Raw genomic sequence first — 22,899 nt, 5'->3', positions numbered from 1 at the left:
TACTAATGGCCAAGATGGGTCAGCGGAGGGAGTTGCACTCTCTCCCAAATTGACAGACCAGCAGCACAGAGACTGTAAGCAGGTGCTGGAGCAGTTTGCTGGCCTGTTCTCTTTGACCCCAGGCATCAATGAGTGGTGTGTGCACCACATTGACACTGGTGACAGCCTACCTGTCAAAAATAAACTGTACAGGTTGTCTGGCCATGTCAGAGCCAGCATTAAAGCTGAGGTTGCTAAGATGCTGGAACTGGGGGTAATTGAACCGTCTGAGAGTCCATGGGCCAGTCCAGTGGTGCTGGTACCTAAACCTAATCCTCAGGGGGGACCCAAGGAGTTAAGGTTCTGTGTGGACTACAGAGGTTTGAATGCAGTGACAAAGACTGACGCTCACCCTATACCTAGAGCTGATGAGCTCATTGATAGGTTAGGGGCTGCTAATTACCTGAGTACTTTTGATTTGACTTCAGGTTACTGGCAGATTGCCTTCACTGATGGGGCAAAGGAGAGGTCAGCACTCTCCACACCAGAGGGACATTATCAGTTCAAGGTAATGCCCTTTGGATTAAAGAATGCACCTGCCACCTTCCAAAGTTGGTGAACAGGGTCTTGTCTGGGTTGGAACAGTTCAGTGCAGCTTACCTGGATGATATAGCTGTATACAGTCTTGCCTGGGGGGATCACTTAAACCACCTAAGGGAAGTGCTTCAGGCCATGCAGCAAGCAGGCCTGACTATTAAGGCAAGCAAGTGCCAAATAGGGCAGAGTTCTGTGGTGTACCTGGGCCACCTGGTAGGTGGGGGCCATGTACAGCCTCTCCAAGCTAAAATCCAAACTATTTTGGATTGGACAGCTCCTGTTACCCAGACTCAGGTCAGGGCATTCCTTGGACTGACAGGGTACTATAGAAGGTTTGTTAAAAATTACGGGACCATTGTGGGGCCCCTAACAGAACTGACTTCTAAAAAGAGGCCCAAAAAGGTGATTTGGACCCCAGAGTGTCAGAAGGCTTTTGACACTCTGAAAGCTGCTATGTGTTCAGCACCAGTGTTACTGGCCCCTGACTATACAAAAGAATTTGTTGTTCAGACAGATGCTTCAGAGCAAGGGATTGGGGCAGTGTTGTCACAGCTAAATGAAGGGGGCCTTGATCAGCCAGTTGCCTTTATTAGTAGGAGGCTTCTTCCCAGAGAGCAGAGGTGGAGTGCCATTGAGAGAGAGGCTTTTGCTGTGGTGTGGTCACTGAAAAAGTTCAGACCCTATTTGTTTGGGACTCACTTTCGTGTTCAAACTGACCACAGACCTCTCAGGTGGCTCATGCAGATGAGAGGGGAGAATCCCAAGTTGTTAAGGTGGTCCATTTCCCTACAGGGAATGGACTTTACAGTGGAACACAGATCTGGGGATGCCCATACAAATGCAGATGGACTTTCCAGGTTTTTCCACTTAGCTGATGAGGACTACCAGGGTGTAGGTTAGTAACCCATCATCTTTCGTGGGGGGGGGGGGCTATGTTGCAAAGTCATCCTGTGCCCTGGGCACCCCCCAACTTTTTGCTGACTGGAACTGGTGGTAACTGACTCTGACTGACCCTGGGCTCTGCCTAACCAGGCCCAGGGCCAGTGCCAAGCTGAAAGGAACACATTAGAATACAGTTAAAACACCCAACATACACTAGGGTACACTATGGTATGGTGGGGTACCCCTGTAAGTGGCATGACCTACCCCATAAGCCCCTAGTATATAATAGGGCAGGGGATTGAAACTACCTAGAAGTCCCCAGTTTCCAGGGGTATGGCAGTTTAGAGGCCGGCAGCTTTTTCTGCACTAGAATGTGTGCAGTGCTGAAGCATGAGGTCAGTTTAAAAGCAGCACTGGGTGCCAGGACTGCTTTGAAACAGTAAATTGCTGGTCAAATTCGACTTTGAAACTAGAAACACAGTAAAAGAAGAATCTGAAATATTTCTACAGATTCAGAACCCCTAAAGTCTCCCCTAGTTGCAAAGGGGGTGGGGGGTCCTGTAGAAATTAGGGAAATACTTATAAAATATGTTTTTATAAGCCCTAGTGCTAGAAGACTGGCCCAAGTCATTTTCCCCATTGCAAACACCATGGCCCATAGGTTAACATGGTAGGAAGTTAATGATTAATAAATAGTGATAGGAGAGGACTAGCCGGACCATTCAAAGACTTCCCAGAATGGTAGTAGTAAATCCAACAATATTATATTGTTGAATTTCTCCTAATGTGTACATACAAGAAGTTATAATACTTTCTTGTTTGTAGTCCAAATTCAGCCTTCCAGTGGTCTGCCCTGATTGGTCAGAGTTAAGTGGATTAGCCAGGCTGCTTTGAAGAGGTGATAAAGAACCACTCTGCTGGGAGGGCAGTGTACTGGTCTATAGGTATGCCAGGCCAGGAGTTGGAGTCGTAAACTATGCTCTTCAAAGGCAGAGGGGAGGCCTGGGTTTCAGTTTCACTTTGACACTCTTGACCCAGAGTCAGGGCTAGGCTTAAGGAAGGTATGTGCAGATGGTAGGGGGAGAGTCCATGGAAATAAGCCATCCCAGGGGGTGTGTTTAGCCAGCTCTTACCTTCTTGCTGGAAAATCAGCCATTATGGATTTGAAAGAATGATGTACTCTGGGACAACATAATGCCACACTCTACCGGATGTGGTCATAACTATGAGGAGTTACCCTTATTTCATTGGTCAGTAGTGACCTGTGGCTTGACCCAGAGAATTTTGAATAAGTATCTGAGAGGGGCAGAGCCCTCCAGATCTGCTGCTTGAAACTTACTGAAGCAAGACGTGCCCTGCTGAGAAGTTCTGCTGTGCAAAGACTTCTAAGGCCTGACCTCTAAAAACTGCGCCATCTGAAAACTGCAGCCCAGTGGATTACCTTGCTACCAAAGGACTAAGAAGTAGACTCCCTGCAAGCTGCAGGTTAACAGAGCTCACCTGGACATCCCCACAAAGAATCCCCAGCCTGGAGTGCCAGTGGATTTGAAAGGGTTTTGTTCAAGTGGATTGCGGAATTGAAGTTTCACACTTTCGGGGACCCTCTTGGCGATTCCAGAACCTTGGACTGTGTGTTGGATACTTTGGGACCCGCAAGCAGAACTTCAGGAAGGAGTTCTAACTGGACCTGCCTGCTGGAGAAGGCTGCACAGTGGTGAGACATTCTCCAGAACCGCTTCTAAAGGTGTGTCCCTGTCAGAGAAAACAAAATGACTAAAAGGGGCACTGTTGGTTTCTAAGCACTAGAAAGTGTCTAATCTTTAAAAATTCATATCTCTGGTTCCCTACAGTGGATATTTTTTGTTTTGGTGTCATTTAAAAGATAAGAATATTACCTATTTTTATAAATTGGTGTTGGATTTTTATTTTGTGTTGTGTCTTAATTATTTACTGAAATGGTGTTTTTAAATGCTTTACATACCTGTCTTTGAAGTTAAGCCTGTCTGCTCGCAGCCACGTTACCAAGGGTTGAGCATAGGAATAATTTTCTAAGACCTATGCTGGGTCCTTTTATGTGTTAGTGGCCTTATTTCCTGTGGCAGACCTACATTTGCCCCTACCAATAACCCACTTTCCAACACCACTGTACAAACTCCTCTTGCTTTGCAATCAAAAAAATAAACGTAATCCCCAATCTCCATGTTAATAGAATAAGCAGCAATCTATCCTAAAACAGAGCCTGACATTCGACCTCTGTCTCTGAAGCTCAGCACATGTGATGTGATGGAAACACACACTGCAGAGGCATCTGTACTGCTCGGTCAGCTTCTTATCTCCAGCCTGGTTGTATTGGAGGCGCTGCAGCAACGCCTGCACCCCTGGTTCCTGCACCTCTGCTCTTGCCTGAGGGGTGCTTCACCTTGCTGCATGTATGTAATACAATGTTAAGTTATCTTATATGCAGAGCCTCTGAAATTATCCGATTGTGGGGCCGCACCGTTTTTGGCATAATTTTAGATTTGCCGCATTTGTCACATAATCCATCATCTGCTGCATAATCTGCAGATTTTAACAACAAAATTGTATTTCTTGTTCAAATGGTTCCAAAGTTACTAAAAATACAGTGACACGTGTTGCCGGCAGTGGAAGGCCCTTTGCTAAGGTTGACTGGCCACCTTTCTGCAGTGACGGCCGGCATGGCTCGCGGGTTGCGGGGCGGGCGCGGGGGAGGGGGTGAATCGCACGGGGAGTAGCACTGGGGTAAAAGTAAATTACCATCGCTTGCCACCGGGTCCCGCGTCCCTGCTCCTGCTCTCCTGCCGCCAGGAACAGGAAGCACAGCCGGGCTGCAGTGTTGTGATTGGTCTGAGCGCCGTGACACGGGGCTCAGCCAGGGGCTGGGCATGTTCTCCACATAGGCTGTAATGCAGCCTGCATGGGGAACAGGGAAAGTGCGCATGAAGGGTTTGGGTGATCCGAGAGGGCCAAACAGTCATTGCGCACTTGGATAGGGCAAACCACTCCTCCTCTGCCCTGCTCTGAGAGCAGACCCTCCCCGCCCACCCGCAAAGCAGCATGAAGCATGAAATGATAATAACTTAAGGTTACAATCATTTTATGTTTCCTACTTTGCACTGCTTAAAAGCAGTGGGGCCACGCTCCTCCGCCATAGCGGAGGAGCCGTCACTGCCTTTTCTGTTGCTGATAGCTATAATGAGGTATTAAACTAGTACTAAAGAGGTGCGATCAATGCCCAAACAGTGTGAAAGTGAAAGTGAAAGTAATACTATAGCAACATGTGCCCAATGACGCTGTATAATTTGCCTTTTCTTTTCGCATAATATAGTCAAGTCTGCCCTATGATTAGGCCCTCCTCTGCCACATAATTCCACTGTCCCTGGTTATAGGGTGTCGTCTAAGCACATCAATGCAGAAGCCTCATGGCGCTGTAGGCCATGTAACCATGGCTTATCTGTCCCAGCCCCTGGGCTGTGACTCAGAGATCCCTAGTCGGTCCCATCCGGTTGTCTTCTGGCTGTAACTCGACCCGAAGCCTGGTCTGGGCACAAACGATCCCCTAAGCCCTGCCCGGCGGCTGCTCGGCTGTGTGTGTGGATCTGTCTAGCCAAGAGCCCCACCTGCACTGTGGGTCTTTGCTTCACATGGATTCTGGCACATTCGGGGGCATCCCTGCTCCCCTTGGTTTGTTCAACCTCGGCCTGCCTCGCAATCTCACAAGGCCTGCCCTGCATCCCTGGAGATGCGCATCACAGAGCCAGGCTGGACCCGAGTCTGAGAAGAAGGGCGGAAACAGATGCTCTCCACCTTGGACCCTCCTTGAGCCAGCAGTCTGTCCATATCTGGACATCTGAAAAGCTCTTCTGCACCAGGAAATCTGACCAGGAGCAGATGCTGGGAGCGGTTTTGTTCCTGTGTCTGGGAAGAAGCGCAGAGTTGTGGTTGAAACACTGCCTGGGACCTTAGTGGAAGCAGCTGAGGTTGTGCTACCCAGTAAGATGGCCTGGGCTGGCCTCTACCCACGAGAACAAGCCACGAGGTCCAGGTTCCCGAGCCCTGGATGAAGGGGGCAGCTGGCAGCAACTGGTGCCGGTGGATGCCCACTGAAGGGCAAGCGGTACAAAAGGGGGTGGTGATGGACGGAGCATCAGAACCAATCAAACACTCACACCCAGTCAACAGATCTGGGTTTGATCCATCACCATTCTTTAGCCCACTCTGCCACCCCAGTTCAGACATGGCCATATGCAAATCAGTCTGACCCTGTGCCTCATGGGAACAGTCCAGCACGAACTGCCAAGCCATGCCTTCCCTGGACCGGACACAAGCTTCCTAGGACCGGTTTCTGGCATTTCAGCCGTCTTCAGCCAGGCTTGCTTGAATCCAGTGGCAAAGTGAGCAAGGGACTCACGTCTGAGCATACCCTGCCAACTTATGGCGAGTAAAGCGGTACAAAAGGGGGTGGTGATGGACGGAGCATCAGAACCAATCAAACACTCACACCCAGTCAACAGATCTGGGTTTGATCCATCACCATTCTTTAGCCCACTCTGCCACCCCAGTTCAGACATGGCCATATGCAAATCAGTCTGACCCTGTGCCTCATGGGAACAGTCCAGCACGAACTGCCAAGCCATGCCTTCCCTGGACCGGAAACAAGCTTCCTAGGACCGGTTTCTGGCATTTCAGCCGTCTTCAGCCAGGCTTGCTTGAATCCAGTGGCAAAGTGAGAAAGGGACTCACGTCTGAGCATACCCTGCCAACTTATGGCGAGTAAAGCGGTACAAAAGGGGGTGGTGATGGACGGAGCATCAGAACCAATCAAACACTCACACCCAGTCAACAGATCTGGGTTTGATCCATCACCATTCTTTAGCCCACTCTGCCACCCCAGTTCAGACATGGCCATATGCAAATCAGTCTGACCCTGTGCCTCATGGGATCAGTCCAGCACGAACTGCCAAGCCATGCCTTCCCTGGACCGGAAACAAGCTTCCTAGGACCGGTTTCTGGCATTTCAGCCGTCTTCAGCCAGGCTTGCTTGAATCCAGTGGCAAAGTGAGCAAGGGACTCACGTCTGAGCATACCCTGCCAACTTATGGCGAGTAAAGCGGTACAAAAGGGGGTGGTGATGGACGGAGCATCAGAACCAATCAAACACTCACACCCAGTCAACAGATCTGGGTTTGATCCATCACCATTCTTTAGCCCACTCTGCCACCCCAGTTCAGACATGGCCATATGCAAATCAGTCTGACCCTGTGCCTCATGGGAACAGTCCAGCACGAACTGCCAAGCCATGCCTTCCCTGGACCGGAAACAAGCTTCCTAGGACCGGTTTCTGGCATTTCAGCCGTCTTCAGCCAGGCTTGTTTGAATCCAGTGGCAAAGTGAGCAAGGGACTCACGTCTGAGCATACCCTGCCAACTTATGGCGAGTAAAGCGGTACAAAAGGGGGTGGTGATGGACGGAGCATCAGAACCAATCAAACACTCACACCCAGTCAACAGATCTGGGTTTGATCCATCACCATTCTTTAGCCCACTCTGCCACCCCAGTTCAGACATGGCCATATGCAAATCAGTCTGACCCTGTGCCTCATGGGAACAGTCCAGCACGAACTGCCAAGCCATGCCTTCCCTGGACCGGAAACAAGCTTCCTAGGACCGGTTTCTGGCATTTCAGCCGTCTTCGTCCAGGCTTGCTTGAATCCAGTGGCACAGTGAGGAAGGGACTCACGTCTGAGCATACCCTGCCAACGTATGGCGAGTAAAGCGGTACAAAAGGGGGTGGTGATGGACGGAGCATCAGAACCAATCAAACACTCACACCCAGTCAACAGATCTGGGTTTGATCCATCACCATTCTTTAGCCCACTCTGCCACCCCAGTTCAGACATGGCCATAAGCAAATCAGTCTGACCTTGTGCCTCATGGGAACAGTCCAGCACGAACTGCCAAGCCATGCCTTCCCTGGTCCGGAAACAAGCTTCCTAGGACCGGTTTCTGGCATTTCAGCCGTCTTCAGCCAGGCTTGCTTGAATCCAGTGGCAAAGTGAGCAAGGGACTCACGTCTGAGCATACCCTGCCAACTTATGGCGAGTAAAGCGGTACAAAAGGGGGTGGTGATGGACGGAGCATCAGAACCAATCAAACACTCACACCCAGTCAACAGATCTGGGTTTGATCCATCACCATTCTTTAGCCCACTCTGCCACCCCAGTTCAGACATGACCATATGCAAATCAGTCTGACCCTGTGCCTCATGGGAACAGTCCAGTACGAACTGCCAAGCCATGCCTTCCCTGCACCGGAAACAAGCTTCCTAGGACCGGTTTCTGGCATTTCAGCCGTCTTCAGCCAGGCTTGCTTGAATCCAGTGGCAAAGTGAGCAAGGGACTCACGTCTGAGCATACCCTGCCAACTTATGGCGAGTAAAGCGGTACAAAAAGGGGTGGTGATGGACGGAGCATCAGAACCAATCAAACACTCACACCCAGTCAACAGATCTGGGTTTGATCCATCACCGTTCTTTAGCCCACTCTGCCACCCCAGTTTAGACATGGCCATATGCAAATCAGTCTGACCCTGTGCCTCATGGGAACAGTCCAGCCCGAACTGCCAAGCCATGCCTTCCCTGGACCGGAAACAAGCTTCCTAGGACCGGTTTCTGGCATTTCAGCCGTCTTCAGCCAGGCTTGCTTGAATCCAGTGGCAAAGTGAGCAAGGGACTCACGTCTGAGCATACCCTGCCAACTTATGGCGAGTAAAGCGGTACAAAAGGGGGTGGTGATGGACGGAGCATCAGAACCAATCAAACACTCACACCCAGTCAACAGATCTGGGTTTGATCCATCACCGTTCTTTAGCCCACTCTGCCACCCCAGTTCAGACATGGCCATATGCAAATCAGTCTGACCCTGTGCCTCATGGGAACAGTCCAGCACGAACTGCCAAGCCATGCCTTCCCTGGACCGGAAACAAGCTTCCTAGGACCGGTTTCTGGCATTTCAGCCGTCTTCAGCCAGGCTTGTTTGAATCCAGTGGCAAAGTGAGCAAGGGACTCACGTCTGAGCATACCCTGCCAACTTATGGCGAGTAAAGCGGTACAAAAGGGGGTGGTGATGGACGGAGCATCAGAACCAATCAAACACTCACACCCAGTCAACAGATCTGGGTTTGATCCATCACCATTCTTTAGCCCACTCTGCCACCCCAGTTCAGACATGGCCATATGCAAATCAGTCTGACCCTGTGCCTCATGGGAACAGTCCAGCACGAACTGCCAAGCCATGCCTTCCCTGGACCGGAAACAAGCTTCCTAGGACCGGTTTCTGGCATTTCAGCCGTCTTCGTCCAGGCTTGCTTGAATCCAGTGGCACAGTGAGGAAGGGACTCACGTCTGAGCATACCCTGCCAACGTATGGCGAGTAAAGCGGTACAAAAGGGGGTGGTGATGGACGGAGCATCAGAACCAATCAAACACTCACACCCAGTCAACAGATCTGGGTTTGATCCATCACCATTCTTTAGCCCACTCTGCCACCCCAGTTCAGACATGGCCATAAGCAAATCAGTCTGACCTTGTGCCTCATGGGAACAGTCCAGCACGAACTGCCAAGCCATGCCTTCCCTGGTCCGGAAACAAGCTTCCTAGGACCGGTTTCTGGCATTTCAGCCGTCTTCAGCCAGGCTTGCTTGAATCCAGTGGCAAAGTGAGCAAGGGACTCACGTCTGAGCATACCCTGCCAACTTATGGCGAGTAAAGCGGTACAAAAGGGGGTGGTGATGGACGGAGCATCAGAACCAATCAAACACTCACACCCAGTCAACAGATCTGGGTTTGATCCATCACCATTCTTTAGCCCACTCTGCCACCCCAGTTCAGACATGACCATATGCAAATCAGTCTGACCCTGTGCCTCATGGGAACAGTCCAGTACGAACTGCCAAGCCATGCCTTCCCTGCACCGGAAACAAGCTTCCTAGGACCGGTTTCTGGCATTTCAGCCGTCTTCAGCCAGGCTTGCTTGAATCCAGTGGCAAAGTGAGCAAGGGACTCACGTCTGAGCATACCCTGCCAACTTATGGCGAGTAAAGCGGTACAAAAAGGGGTGGTGATGGACGGAGCATCAGAACCAATCAAACACTCACACCCAGTCAACAGATCTGGGTTTGATCCATCACCGTTCTTTAGCCCACTCTGCCACCCCAGTTTAGACATGGCCATATGCAAATCAGTCTGACCCTGTGCCTCATGGGAACAGTCCAGCCCGAACTGCCAAGCCATGCCTTCCCTGGACCGGAAACAAGCTTCCTAGGACCGGTTTCTGGCATTTCAGCCGTCTTCAGCCAGGCTTGCTTGAATCCAGTGGCAAAGTGAGCAAGGGACTCACGTCTGAGCATACCCTGCCAACTTATGGCGAGTAAAGCGGTACAAAAGGGGGTGGTGATGGACGGAGCATCAGAACCAATCAAACACTCACACCCAGTCAACAGATCTGGGTTTGATCCATCACCGTTCTTTAGCCCACTCTGCCACCCCAGTTCAGACATGGCCATATGCAAATCAGTCTGACCCTGTGCCTCAGGCTGTGTGTGTGGATCTGTCTAGCCAAGAGCCCCACCTGCACTGTGGGTCTTTGCTTCACATGGATTCTGGCACATTCGGGGGGCATCCCTGCTCCCCTTGGTTTGTTCAACCTCGGCCTGCCTCGCAATCTCACAAGGCCTGCCCTGCATCCCCGGAGATGCGCATCACAGAGCCAGGCTGGACCCGATTCTGAGAAGAAGGGCGGAAACAGATGCTCTCCACCTTGGACCCTCCTTGAGCCAGCAGTCTGTCCATATCTGGACATCTGAAAAGCTCTTCTGCACCAGGAAATCTGACCAGGAGCAGATGCTGGGAGCGGTTTTGTTCCTGTGTCTGGGAAGAAGCGCAGAGTTGTGGTTGAAACACTGCCTGGGACCTTAGTGGAAGCAGCTGAGGTTGTGCTACCCAGTGAGAGGGCATGGGCTGGCCTCTACCCACGAGAACAAGCCACGATGTCCAGGTTCCCGAGCCCTGGATGAAGGGGGCAGCTGGCAGCAACTGGTGCCGGTGGATGCCCACTGAAGGGCAAGGGCTGACCTCTACCCAGCAGCACAAGCCACAATGCCCATGTGCCCGAGCCCTGGATGAAGGGGGCAGCTGGCAGTAACTGGTGCCGGTGAATACCCACTGAGAGGGCAAGGGCTGACCTCTACCCAGCAGCACAAGCCACGATGCCCAGGTGCCGGAGCCCTGGATGTAGGTGGCAGATGGCAGCAACTGTTGCCGGTGAATACCCACTGAGAGGGCAAGGGCTGGCCTCTACCCACGAGGACAAGCCACAAGGTCCAGGTGCCAGAGTCCTGGATGTAGGTGGCAGCTGGCTGTAACTGGCTCCGGTGGATGCCCAGTTGTGTGGGTGCTCCGCGTATCTGAATGTTTGACTGTGACCGTCTATACACAACATACAGTTTGGCGAGTTATTGTGGCTCGAGCCCTTTTGAGGCAGGAACCGAGCTCTTCTGACCTGTGTCCGGTGCCCACCATTGTCACCAAGTGCCAGAGAATCACTATTAACTGGACACTGGAACCTTCACCTTTCACGAGTATAGTGATACCCTGAGCCCATAATGTGCCTGTGGTGGGAACCAGTGTTCCGTTTCGGTGGTGAGGTTTTGGGTGTTCAAAACATGTTTGTGCTGCGCGACATGTTTAGCAGCGCAACTACAACCCGCGATCCCCCAAAGACAGCCGGAAACACGTGCTCTTTCTTATACAAAATGACTTTAGCTATTGTTCCCAGTGTGATGTCAAGTGTAGCGCCTTGGCCTCTTAAGCACTATAAAACTGTTGAGCCTTCTAGATGCTGCTTGGCCCTCCTGTTTTTTCGAGTTGTTGAATGTGAATATTTTAACTGCTGCACATCACCCCTGTGGGAATAAAATCTACCGATTTCATGGATTTGGCATTGAGTTTATTGCATGTGATTTCAGTATCTAAACATACATCCGGCGCCTGGAGTAAACTCGAGTGCCCAACCCAGACCCCTGCATAGTGAAGTGTATGCGCTCCATGGTTGATCCCACTGGGCCTCATTGGTCCCCCGGGCCCCCTTGGGTAATGGCTGGACCCACCCCAGGCACTGGTGAGTAACTGTTGATGGACCGCGGCCCCACAGACAGGGCCCTCCCGGCACAGACTCCAGTGGACTGGCACTGCAGGGTCAGCATAGTCCGGTCCCAGTTACTTCCAAATGTAACACATTGGGGAGGGGGGGGGGGGGCAGAGGACTTTGTTGAGGATCATACAGTTTAGTCACGTGTCAAATTTGGTCATGAAATCCAGACATTAACCGGATCTGGTGAAGGCGGTAAAGGCGACACTTCTCTCCGAAGTCAGCATCGTAGCGCTGCGACACTTCGCAAGAAGTAGCTATGTGCTTTACAAGACTCATTATTGTTATTAAGGCCAGACGTGTAAAGTGCACTCCCAGCTCCCCACTTCAGGGGTGTCTAAGGATCTTCTGATGGGTTTGAGCTCCGCAGTGTGGGCCACAATAGCGTCCCCGGCACATAGGGAGGTGGGAGATGGTTTGAGGTGTATCTTGCTGTGACAAGTCGAAATATAAGCTATGTTCGATTCTTCTTCATAACTCTGTTTATCAATATTTGTTATCTTGTCCGATTTAATGCCAGCAGCATTGTATGTCACGATAACAAGGGCAAAATCGCAACATACAAAGCTATCCTAGCCTAGCTATCGATTACCAGAATATTGTGAAAGTAAGCATTCATAGGTAAGTATAGACTCACTTTTGTTAACTCCACATCTACAGACCTTGAAGGCATATGTGTCCTCAGGGTACATCTATGCACCTTCACAATATGTTAGCATTCGGAATTCAGGCCACCATGTTTTGTAGATCCATATTTCGCCCATGGTATCCCAGTAGTATACTGCCGTAAGGTGTACGGCAAGTCACTTTGTTGAAGACTAGTGTGAATTCAGTTTCCAATAGTTGATAAAAAAGTTAAAGCTGTGCAATGGGATCTTTTTACCCTCCAGGAGCGAAGCTTCGAGTGCAAGATGTGCGGTAAGACCTTCAAGAGGTCGTCCACGCTGTCCACCCACCTCCTGATCCATTCCGACACCCGGCCCTACCCGTGCCAGTTCTGCGGCAAGCGCTTCCACCAGAAGTCCGACATGAAGAAACACACCTACATCCACACAGGTAAGGACCGTGCGCAGTGGGTACTGGAGTCTGGGGTACAGAATGGCATTTGAAGGAGGGTCTGTGTGTTGGAATTTGAGTGACCTGTTTGTATCTGAAGGAGGGTCTGTGTGTTGGGCTTCAGTTGACCTGTTCTTATTTGAAGGAGGATCTGTGTGTGTTGGACTTTGGGTGACCTGTTTGTATTTGAAGGAGGGTCTGTGTGTTTGACTTCAGGAGACCTGTTTGTATTTGAAGGAGGGTCTGTGTGTTTTGGATTTCAGGTGACCTGTTCTTATTTGAAGGAGGGTCTGTGTGTTGGACTTCGGGTGATTGTTGGTATTTGAAGGAGGTTCTGTGTGTTGGGCTGCAGGTGACCTGTTTGTATTTGAAGGAGGTTCTGTGTGTTGGACTTCAGGAGACCTGTTTGTATTTGAAGGAGGGTCTGTGTGTGTTGGATTTCAGGTGACCTGTTCTTATTTGAAGGAGGGTCTGTGTGTTGGACTTCAGGAGACCTATTTGTATTTGAAGGAGGGTCTGTGTGTGTTGGACTGCAGGTGATCTGTTCTTATTTGAAGGAGGATCTGTGCAGGGACATCTTAAGGATTTTGGGGGCCCTGGGCCAAACATATTTTGGGGGCCCCTGTTCAGAACAGCTTTGAATTTATGATCCAATTTGAGCCCCTGTTTAACCACACAGTTTCCACTACCTCAGCGGCGTTAGCGATCCTGTTTGCATCATAGGCACTAGCCTATATATTCCCGATCTAAATGGACGCGTGCAGCTGACAGCGGTAGGAATTAGTGTTTTTTTAAAATACTTTTTAAAATGTATATGTGTGGCTGAATTACTCTGTGCTTTTTAACAATTTCTCCTACCTACGAGCACATGCACTTTACTTGATTCTGTTTGCTTACACCTCCTCAGCTGCTTCGATTCACATCTCGCTTTTCCTCCAGTCCTGGTCCGCCACGGCTGATACGCCGATTGTGCGGAGGGCTGTGGCTACTATAAGGCTCCTCTCTTCCACCCATGTAGTTTCCACTTCCTCAGCTGCGCTAGCGATCCAGTTTGCATCATAGGCATTAGTCTATATATTCCTGATACAAAAGGATGCGTGCAGTGGGCGCGCCGCCGGTGCGTCGAAGGCGCACCAAAGGCAAGCCCGTCTGCGCCCGGAGGCTTCTGGCGCCGGCCATGCTGCCCAGTTCCCCTCCGGTGAGTTTCTTCCACTATATTACAATAGGGAAACACTGCTTAGCCTTAGGCGGCTACCATTATGTCTGTGTACAGCGGCTGATCCGAGCTTGGAGGTAGACTTTCGATGCAATAAGTGCAACTGGTCTCTCCTCCATCCCAGGAAACCCACACCCAAGATCCTCCCATCCAACAATAAGTGTAAAAACAATAAGAAAACAAAGGACTTAAAGGCCACCCTTTTAAATTGTCGCTCTATGCAAAAGCATGAACCACACATTTATGGTCTACTTTTAGACGAACAGCCTGATCTTTTATTTCTCACTGAGACCTGGCTGTCTGAAGCCTCCAACCCTACTATCACCTCGGCCATCCCTACAGGTTATAAAATCCTTAGGAGGGACCGACCGAGTGGGAAGAGGGCGGTGTCGCCATAATTTACAATCAATTACTAGACTGCTCTCCCATTCCAATGGAAAACATTGAGGGCGCAGAGTCCTTAGATTTCGACTGTACCTTCTTCCCCCATCATAGCATAGCTTATTTTCTAATTTACAGACCACCCAGTGCAATTGGAAATGTTATTACTATGCTTAATACAGCCACCACCTCCCTGGCCTTAAAATACAACAACTGCCTTATTCTGGGAGATTTCAATATACATATGGACAATGGAAAAGACCCTCAACCAATTTCCTTGTTGGAGACGCTGCAGGCCTGCAACACGTTTCCATCTATTTCTTCGGCCACCCATGAGAAGGGCCATACCCTAGCCAAATCTTTCACAACTTTGACATATCAGTAAACCTACCTCTTCCCATTATCTGGTCTCACCACCTCCTATTAAAATTCGTCATTCCCAACTCTGCCACAGCCCCTCGGGCTAACGCAGGGAAGAGGGTCCCTAATTACAGGACGTTCCATAAAATATCCATCCCGATGTTAGCAGGCTCGGTCGTTCCTCACTGGAGCGGTCTGGCTGCCCCGACTCGGATGCCCTCTCAATAGATTCATGGCTCCGAACTAACATTGATGCACCTGTACCGGTTGTTTCCTGCTCCTTAAGGAGTTCGCCCCCACCAGCTCCATGGTTTAACGATTCCCTCAGATCTAGCAAAATAAATTGTAGAAAAATGGAACGTAAATGGCGTAAATCCTATCTACCTGTGGACAAGAAGGTGTATAAAGACAACTTAAAAGCTCATTAGATTCTCGTGAAGGCAGCCAAGAAAAACTTCTTTCAAACCAAGATAGAAAATGCCCAAAATAAGAGTAAGGTAATCTTTAGCATAGATAAATCCTTTAACGCCCCAAAAGCTGGCACAAAGGAAGGGCCATGCACGCAAAAATGGTCTAAGCAAATAGCTCAATTCTTCCACAAAAAGATCCCCGTGACTGAACAAGCCTTCACTAACATCTCAGAGGAAGAACTGACCTTCGACCTTAGTTCTAATAGCAAATTTCACCTCTTGGATCCTCAGCTTTCCCTGAGTTTCAGCTTGAAGAGTCACTGACCCTTCTCCAAAGCATTAAGTCTGGCTCTCCTACCGACCCATGTCCAGCGAATATCCTGAACCTATTAGCTTCCACCATAAACCCCACTGTAAACTAGCTCTTTAATGTTCCCTCTCCTCAGGCAACACGCCGAAATTATGGAAGAATGCTAAGATTCTTCCACTCATAAAAAAGACTAACGCCAAACCGACGGACCCTGCCAACAACAGGCCAATCTCCCTTCTTTTGGCCCTCTCCAAAGTATTAGAGAAGCATGTAAAGAAGGCCCTCCAAAAATACATTGAAGATGGGAAGCTCCTTCATGTGTCCCATTCCGGTTTTAGGGCTAACTATAGTACGGAGTCCGCTCTGCTGGAATTGACTCCATATCTCAAGGGTAAGCTGGACCAGGGAGGCAAGGCTGTTCAGATACTGTTCAATCTGTCGGCGGCCTTCAATACGGTCCCAATTGAGAGGCTCCAGGAGAGACTTGCTAACATCCAGGAGCCATAACATGGATGTCATCCTTCTTGGCAAATGGATCTCAGGACATCTGGCTCCCCCTTTTTCATCCCCGGTTCCAGCCATGAATGTAGGTGTCCCTCAGGGCTCCATTCTTAGTCCTACCCTTTTTAATCCATATCTATCCCCCCCTTGCATGTCTAGTAGAGGAAGAGGGCGCCAACATTGTTTCCTATGCTGATGGCAATCAGCTGATTTTTATGTGTGAAAAAGGAACCAACTTTGACGGGGCAATGATTAGGTTTTGCCTCACAAAGGTGTTTAACTGGCTTAAGATCAATCAGCTGAAGTGCAATCCTGACAAAAGTGAAGTTGTTTTCTTTGGTAATCCAGAAACTTCTGCCTGAAGCTCTTGGTGGCCAAAAGATCTGCCATCCCCACCCGCGGAAACTGAGAAAGTCAAAAACGCAGGAATTGTCATAGAAAAGACAATCTCCATGCGCTTTCAAATCCATAATCTACCTGGCGCTTTGTTTGGCATACTCCGGATGCTAAAAATATTCCTGCCACTGTTGCTGCTTGAGAGCAGAAAGATCGTGATGCAGGCTTTGGTGACATCAAAGCTTGACTATGTCAACAGCTTGTACCTTGGTCTTCCCAAATCCCTTATTCAGCACCTACAAGTGGTACAAAACACGGCGGCCAGGGCCATCCTGAGACCTAAACCCAGATCTAGTATGACCCCTATTCTCAAGTCTCTACACTGGCTCCACATAAAAGAACGTATCGACTTCAAAGCGAGGACCATCTTCTTTAAAGCTTTCCATGGCTTAGGAGCTGTCTACCTAAATAAGCGCGTTAATCGCTATACAACAGCTAGACCCCTAAGATCTTCCAATGCCAACCTAGCCCTCGTGCCTAAAAAATGCTGTGCCCGCACTGGAGGCAGATCCCTAGGCTTTCTAGGCGCAAAATTGTGGAATATAGCCTCCCTGAGTCTCTGAGACTAACCACAGACCTACTCTCTTTCAGGAAGAACTTAACAACCTGGATTTTACTAACTGATGGGTCTTTTACGCACGTTTTCCTCCCGCTGTCACGCGCCAGGACACTCTAGTCTGAGTAGTTGCGCACTTTATTAAATACACTATTTCATTTCTTAGTTCCCTGACAGTGCAAAGGAACACTCATTCAAATTCTAAGGGCCTTATTTATGAGACCTTGCTTCACTTTTATGCCGCAAGTGCGTCACTTTTTGTGATGCACCGGCAGCGTAAAAAATGTGCCATGTTGCTCTATATTTGCAAAGTGACGCATCTAGGCAGATGCATCACTTTGAAACTCCTGCACCGCATTATACCTGCACCAGGTATAATGTATGCAGGGTGGGTGTTGCCCCTCAAAAATCCTTGTAGAAGTGGCGCATTGAAATCTATGAGAACTCAGTGCGCCACTTCTAGGACGCCATTGCATCAATATCTTACACCTGCCTCACAGCAGGCGTAAGACTGATGCAGGCCCTTTCACATGGGGCTTGCCCCATGTGAAAGGACACATTGCTGGAGTTGCATCTATTTTCAGACACACCCCAGCAATGCATCACTTTTGCGCCTACAGATACGTCAGAAATACTGACATATCTGTAACATGATGCGACATGATGCGTCATACAGTAAATATGACGCATTGATCATGTCGCAAGGAGGGCGCACTAAGAAGTGACGCATCCCTGTGTTCACACAGCCATGCATTACTTCTCATAAATAAGGCCCTAAATGTGTTTACATCTAATATTCAGGGATAGTTATGTGTGTTTTCAATATTGTAACACAGCAGCAGCTCAGCAATATTACTGCAAATAATCTTTGTAACGCCCTCCCATTTCTTATATGTAAGGCCTTGTTTTGATCTAAAAAACTTTTTTATGTATATTGCATGAAACATAAACACAACATTTCTCTGCAAAATGGCTATACTAAACTCACAAATAAGGTACATAAAAAAATTAATTAAAGGAAAACAGTATTTAAAACAATCTGTTTAAGAAATATTCAAGGTCATTAGGCCAAAACTCTGGAGAATGGAGCTGACTCTGTCAGGGGGCCCCCTGAAAGGCTGGGGCCCTGGGCCAGAGCCCACTTTGCCCATGCATTAAAACGTCTCTGGATCTGTGTGTGTTGGACTTCGGGTGACCTGTTTGTATTTGAAGGAGGGTCTGTGCGTTTGACTTCAGGAGACCTGTTTGAATTTGATGGAGGGTCTGTGTGTGTTGGATTTCAGGTGACCTGTTCTTATTTGAAGGAGGGTCTGTGTGTTGGACTTCGAGTGATTGTTGGTATTTGAAGGAGGGTCTGTGTATTGGACTGCAGGTGACCTGTTTGTATTTGAAGGAGGGTCTGTGTGTTGGACTTCAGGAGACCTGTTTGTATTTGAAGGAGGGTCTGTGTGTGTTGGATTTCGGGTGACCTTTTCTTATTTGAAGGAAGGTCTGTGTGTTGGACTTCGAGTGATTGTTGGTATTTGAAGGAGGGTCTGTGTGTTGGACTGCAGGTGACCTGTTTGTATTTGAAGGAGGGTCTGTGTGTTGGACTTCAGGAGACCTGTTTGTATTTGAAGGAGGGTCTGTGTGTTGGACTTTGGGTGACCTGTTTGTATCTGAAGGAGGGTCTGTGTGTTGGACTTTGGGTGACCTATTTGCATTTGAAGGAGGGTCTGTGTGTTGGACTTTGGGTGACCTGTTTGTATCTGAAGGAGGGTCTGTGTGTTGGACTGCAGGTGACCTGTTTGTATTTGAAGGAGGGTCTGTCTGTTGGACTGCAGGTGACCTGTTTGTATTTGAAGTAGGGTCTGTGTGTTGGACTTTGGGTGACCTGTTTGTATCTGAAGGAGGGTCTGTGTGTTGGACTTTGGGTGACCTATTTGCATTTGAAGGAGGGTCTGTGTGTTGGACTTTGGGTGACCTGTTTGTATCTGAAGGAGGGTCTGTGTGTTGGACTGCAGGTGACCTGTTTGTATTTGAAGGAGGGTCTGTCTGTTGGAATTTGGGTGACCTGTTTGTATCTAAAGAAGGGTCTGTGTGTTGGACTTTGGGTGACCTGTTTGTATTTGAAGGAGGGTCTGCGTGTTGGACTTCGGGTGAGTTGTTGGTATTTGAAGGAGGTTCTGTGTGTTGGACTGCAGGTGACCTGTTTGTATTTGAAGGAGGGTCTGTGTGTTGGATGTCAGAATGTGTCCTTTTCATTTTGAATTAGGGTCTGCTTGGTGACCTATCAGTGGACTTATGTTACTTAAAGATGACCTACGAATTGGAGTGTAGTAGAAGTTTGATATTTGAAACGGGAGTTGGTGTTGGGACACATGTTTACGTTTGGCATCTGGAAGACCTGGGTACTGGAGCTTAGTTTAGCTTTTGTTTTTTGAAGGTGTCTGTGTTGCAGAGCTGTTTTTTGTGATACTGGATGAGGGTCCTTGAAGGGAGCCATATGTTGATTTTAAGTCCGTTATAAAGGTTTGGCTGTTGGGTGTCAGCTGATTCTGTCCTTGGTGTATTGGGGGACTCTTTTGAAGGCAGTGTGTGATTGATTGGGCTTTGGTGGTGGTTCCTGCTTGAACTGGGGTCAGTGAAGATGTCTCAGAATGGAAGCCATATGTACTCTCCTCTTGGTCAGGAAAGGACATTAGGAAAGTGGTCTGGGTTATTTTGGCAATGACGACCCTCTCCGTCGGTCACCTAGGCCGCTTCTTGTAAAGGTCCATTTCTGCGCCAGGCACAGCATGGGTGGCACAGCATGGGTGTTTTTAGGTGGGTGTGGCGTGGAGTGTTTTAGTAGGTGAGTGCTCAAGTTGTCAGGCTCTTGTTCCTTGTTTTGGAGCCCACCACCCTGATCTGATCTCTTTCCTGCCTGGTGTTTCAGGGGAGAAGCCTCACAAGTGCCAAGTCTGTGGCAAAGCCTTCAGCCAGAGCTCCAACCTCATCACACACAGCCGGAAGCACACGGGGTTCAAGCCCTTCACCTGTGAGCTGTGCGGGAAGGGCTTCCAGCGGAAGGTGGACCTCCGGCGCCACCGGGAGAGCCAGCATGGCTGAAGTAGTGACTGGTGGTCTACCGGAGAAGAAGCACCATGGCCTAAAGTGCAACTGGCAGCCGGCGGAGAGCCAGCACTGGTGAATGTGGGACCAGAGCAGATGTACGCGTGACTGGTGGCACTGGGAAAGCCATCACGAAGGAACTTGTGAGAGCCAACACATTGAATGTTTCAGTGTGGATACATGTGCATTAGGCGGTCCTAGGAGAGTCGCACTAGTGGACACCTGCCCGGCAGCCAGGCCTGCCCCTCCTTTCACTGACAGGCTCCTGGTGACCAAAGCAAGAAGTGACAGTGTCCAAGTTTCTGATGTGGAGGCGGGAGTAGGGTAAGAGACTTGAGGGGTATACAGCCCAGGCCAAGACATGTACACGCACGTGCATGTGCACACACACACACACACTCTCTCTCTGATACACCAGTCATTGTGAGTTTGGTTAAAGAGTGGGCACCAGGTTTGGGTCTGACTGGGGCCCGAACCCCCAGATATCCACCCAGTTCATCCAAGGCCCATTGAGGAACTGGAAAACCAGAGTTTGATCTTTTCTAGATGCTTCACAGGTCCTGCTGCAGACATTTCTGTGTGTAGTGGGTTCACTTTCACGATTAACACAAGTGACTTTGGCTACTTTAAGTGCCAGGTGTGAATATAGTAGGGATGTCTTCTGCTGGGACATGCACACCCAAACAGCAGGGGTCTCTGGTGACACTGCCACTCCACCAAAACAGACTGCAAGCTCCCATCACAGTTCACTTAAGAGACAAAAACAGTCCTACGACAAACAATCTGAAAAGGCCTTGGCCATCCCGAAGCAAGGGAGTGAAGACGCAGAGTATTTGAACGTATGTGCTCGCAGGTGACTTGTTCTATTTTCGGATGTAAACGGAACTGTGCATGCATTTACCGTGCTTACCTTTACTCCGCAGTCACTACCCCAACTGCGACGTTCCACAAGTTCCTTTACCACGCAAGTTGTTACAACAAGTTGCCTTACGAGGACGCTGGATTTTGGAATAGTATAAATTACTATTCTAAATCCAGTCGGTGTGTCAGTAGGGAAGGTGTTGGACTTAAAATCCGACATCAGTCCAACGACACGCCCTAAAGCAAGTCATAGTAACTACTTGCGTGGTAAAGCAACGCATGGTAACGTCGGAGTTGAGGTAGAGACTGCGGAGTAAAGCAGGTCGCGGTTCTACCTGCGGTGTAAAGGATGTTTCCATTTATTTGCTTCCTTCTGTGAGGCCATTCCTGAGTTTCAGTGCTAAATGAAAAATAAACGAAAAGTGCACAAAAACTGGAACTGTTCTTCCAGAGGTCCGTTCACGAGAGTGATTCTGCATTTGATTTGGGTCCATATAGTTACTGAGGTGAGCTTTACACCCACCCCCTAAGGGATGCGCGTTTCATTTTTACCAGCAGGGCTTGCATTGTTAATGCTGCTGTGAAGTGCTGTCCACTTAGCGTCTTTCACGTGCTCCCTGAATGGGAATTTGTTCTTTCTGCTCACACACAATCTATGCATACGTCTGGATTTGCTTAAAGTGTTTTTCTCGTCAGAGGCAGTTTTTACTTTATATTAATTTAGATGTGGATCACTTATAATGTAGACGAATGCCAGGGTTTGAGGAATGTGATGCAAACAGCATTGTTAAGTGTGTACTTTAAGGTGACCCATGAAGAACCCCTTGTAAGAATAGGGCTCAGAAACTGTGTTCGTCTTATAACGCAGGACTTCCCAAACATTTGTTAACGGCGACTCTCTTTCTATAACGACAAACCTTCACGATCCACCTAGCTTCAATGGACATGAAGTGGGTGATTTTTTAATGTAAATTTAATAAAGCATTGTGTGGCATTGCACTGTCACTGCAGACAGCACATTTCCCATTGGCATTGCCACCTAAATGTGCCCAGACATACAGCTTTACTGATAAAACCATACAGCACACAGATGATAATGTGTGTGGGTCGGGTTCAGTGAATATTTATCTTTTGTGCATCACCAAGTAAAGTGTCTTGATTTGTTTTGATCCAATTAAAGTCTTCACTTCATCACACTTCACAATTACAAAAAATGTGTTTCATTTTGCTTTCCTAATTGCTGAATGTGTGCAGTTCGTTTAAAGGTATTTACATTGTGTTGTGTTACAAAACATTACATCCTACACACATCCCTTTCACACTCTGTGCTTCAGCAAGATTGTCACACAATATACTTTACTTTTCTTTCTCTCACTGCAAAGTGAGAGGAGTTTGTAGGCACCAATCCCCATGTTAAAAAAGAAGCAGCCATTTGTCAGAAGACATGGTCAGGCATTTGACCTCTGTCTATGAAGAGCAGCAAATGTGACAAGAATAATACAGAATGTAAAGGTATGTTTAGTTATTGCCAGAAGTAGCGGAAGTGACCTCACATACCCTTTGACCTTAACAACATCACAGGAAGTGATATCATATGACTCTTTACTCTGCTTTTTTATCTAGAAGGCTTCTCACAAGACCCTAAAATCACAATCATTGTCATCGATTAAGTTGTGCGATAACTGCACGATTAGTATAACAGCATAAGACAAACAAATATTTAGTTTATATACCACGTGTATTATGGTGCGCACGTGATCTTTCAAAGTTCTAGGTCACAATATTTGCCCTTAATTGTAATGAGCGAACAAAGTGAGTAAGTCAGTCCTTTTTTGGGGGTTTCTCCTCCCAAAAAATAGTTGAAAAGAATGGGGTAAAATTGTGAGTTTTAAAGCACAATTTTCACATGCATTTGCTAAAATGCCTTGGGCGCTGAAAGGGCAATTATTAAAAATTCAAATTCTTTTATGGTGCGCCAAGCCAATAAACCCTGATGTACCCCAGGAGTTGACCTTTTCCCCCCAAATGTGCTATGGATGCCCCCATATGTCAACAATGATATACACTATACTAGGCCCA

The 22,899-nt window shown here is 48.6% G+C and overlaps 1 protein-coding gene across 3 annotated transcripts in view; it reads left to right on the top strand.

Annotated features, from left to right (window-relative positions):
- GFI1B (growth factor independent 1B transcriptional repressor) overlaps window positions 1-22,016 on the top strand; it is a 109,346-nt gene extending 87,330 nt beyond the window's left edge. For all 3 annotated transcript variants that reach the window (XM_085613903.1, XM_085613901.1, XM_085613902.1), the window contains 2 exons: window positions 12,571-12,736; window positions 19,784-22,016. In XM_085613903.1, coding sequence (XP_085470029.1) covers window positions 12,571-12,736; window positions 19,784-19,956 — 339 coding nt within the window. In that variant the 3' untranslated portion in view covers window positions 19,957-22,016. The remainder of the gene's footprint in view (window positions 1-12,570; window positions 12,737-19,783) is intronic.
- Window positions 22,017-22,899: the final 883 nt, after the last annotated feature.

The sequence above is a fragment of the Triturus cristatus genome, chromosome 1_2, assembly GCF_964204655.1.
Source record: "Triturus cristatus chromosome 1_2, aTriCri1.1, whole genome shotgun sequence".
Lineage (NCBI taxonomy): Eukaryota > Metazoa > Chordata > Amphibia > Caudata > Salamandridae > Triturus > Triturus cristatus.
Note: the sequence above shows the minus strand (reverse complement) of the source record. Positions and strands in the feature narration are given on the sequence as shown.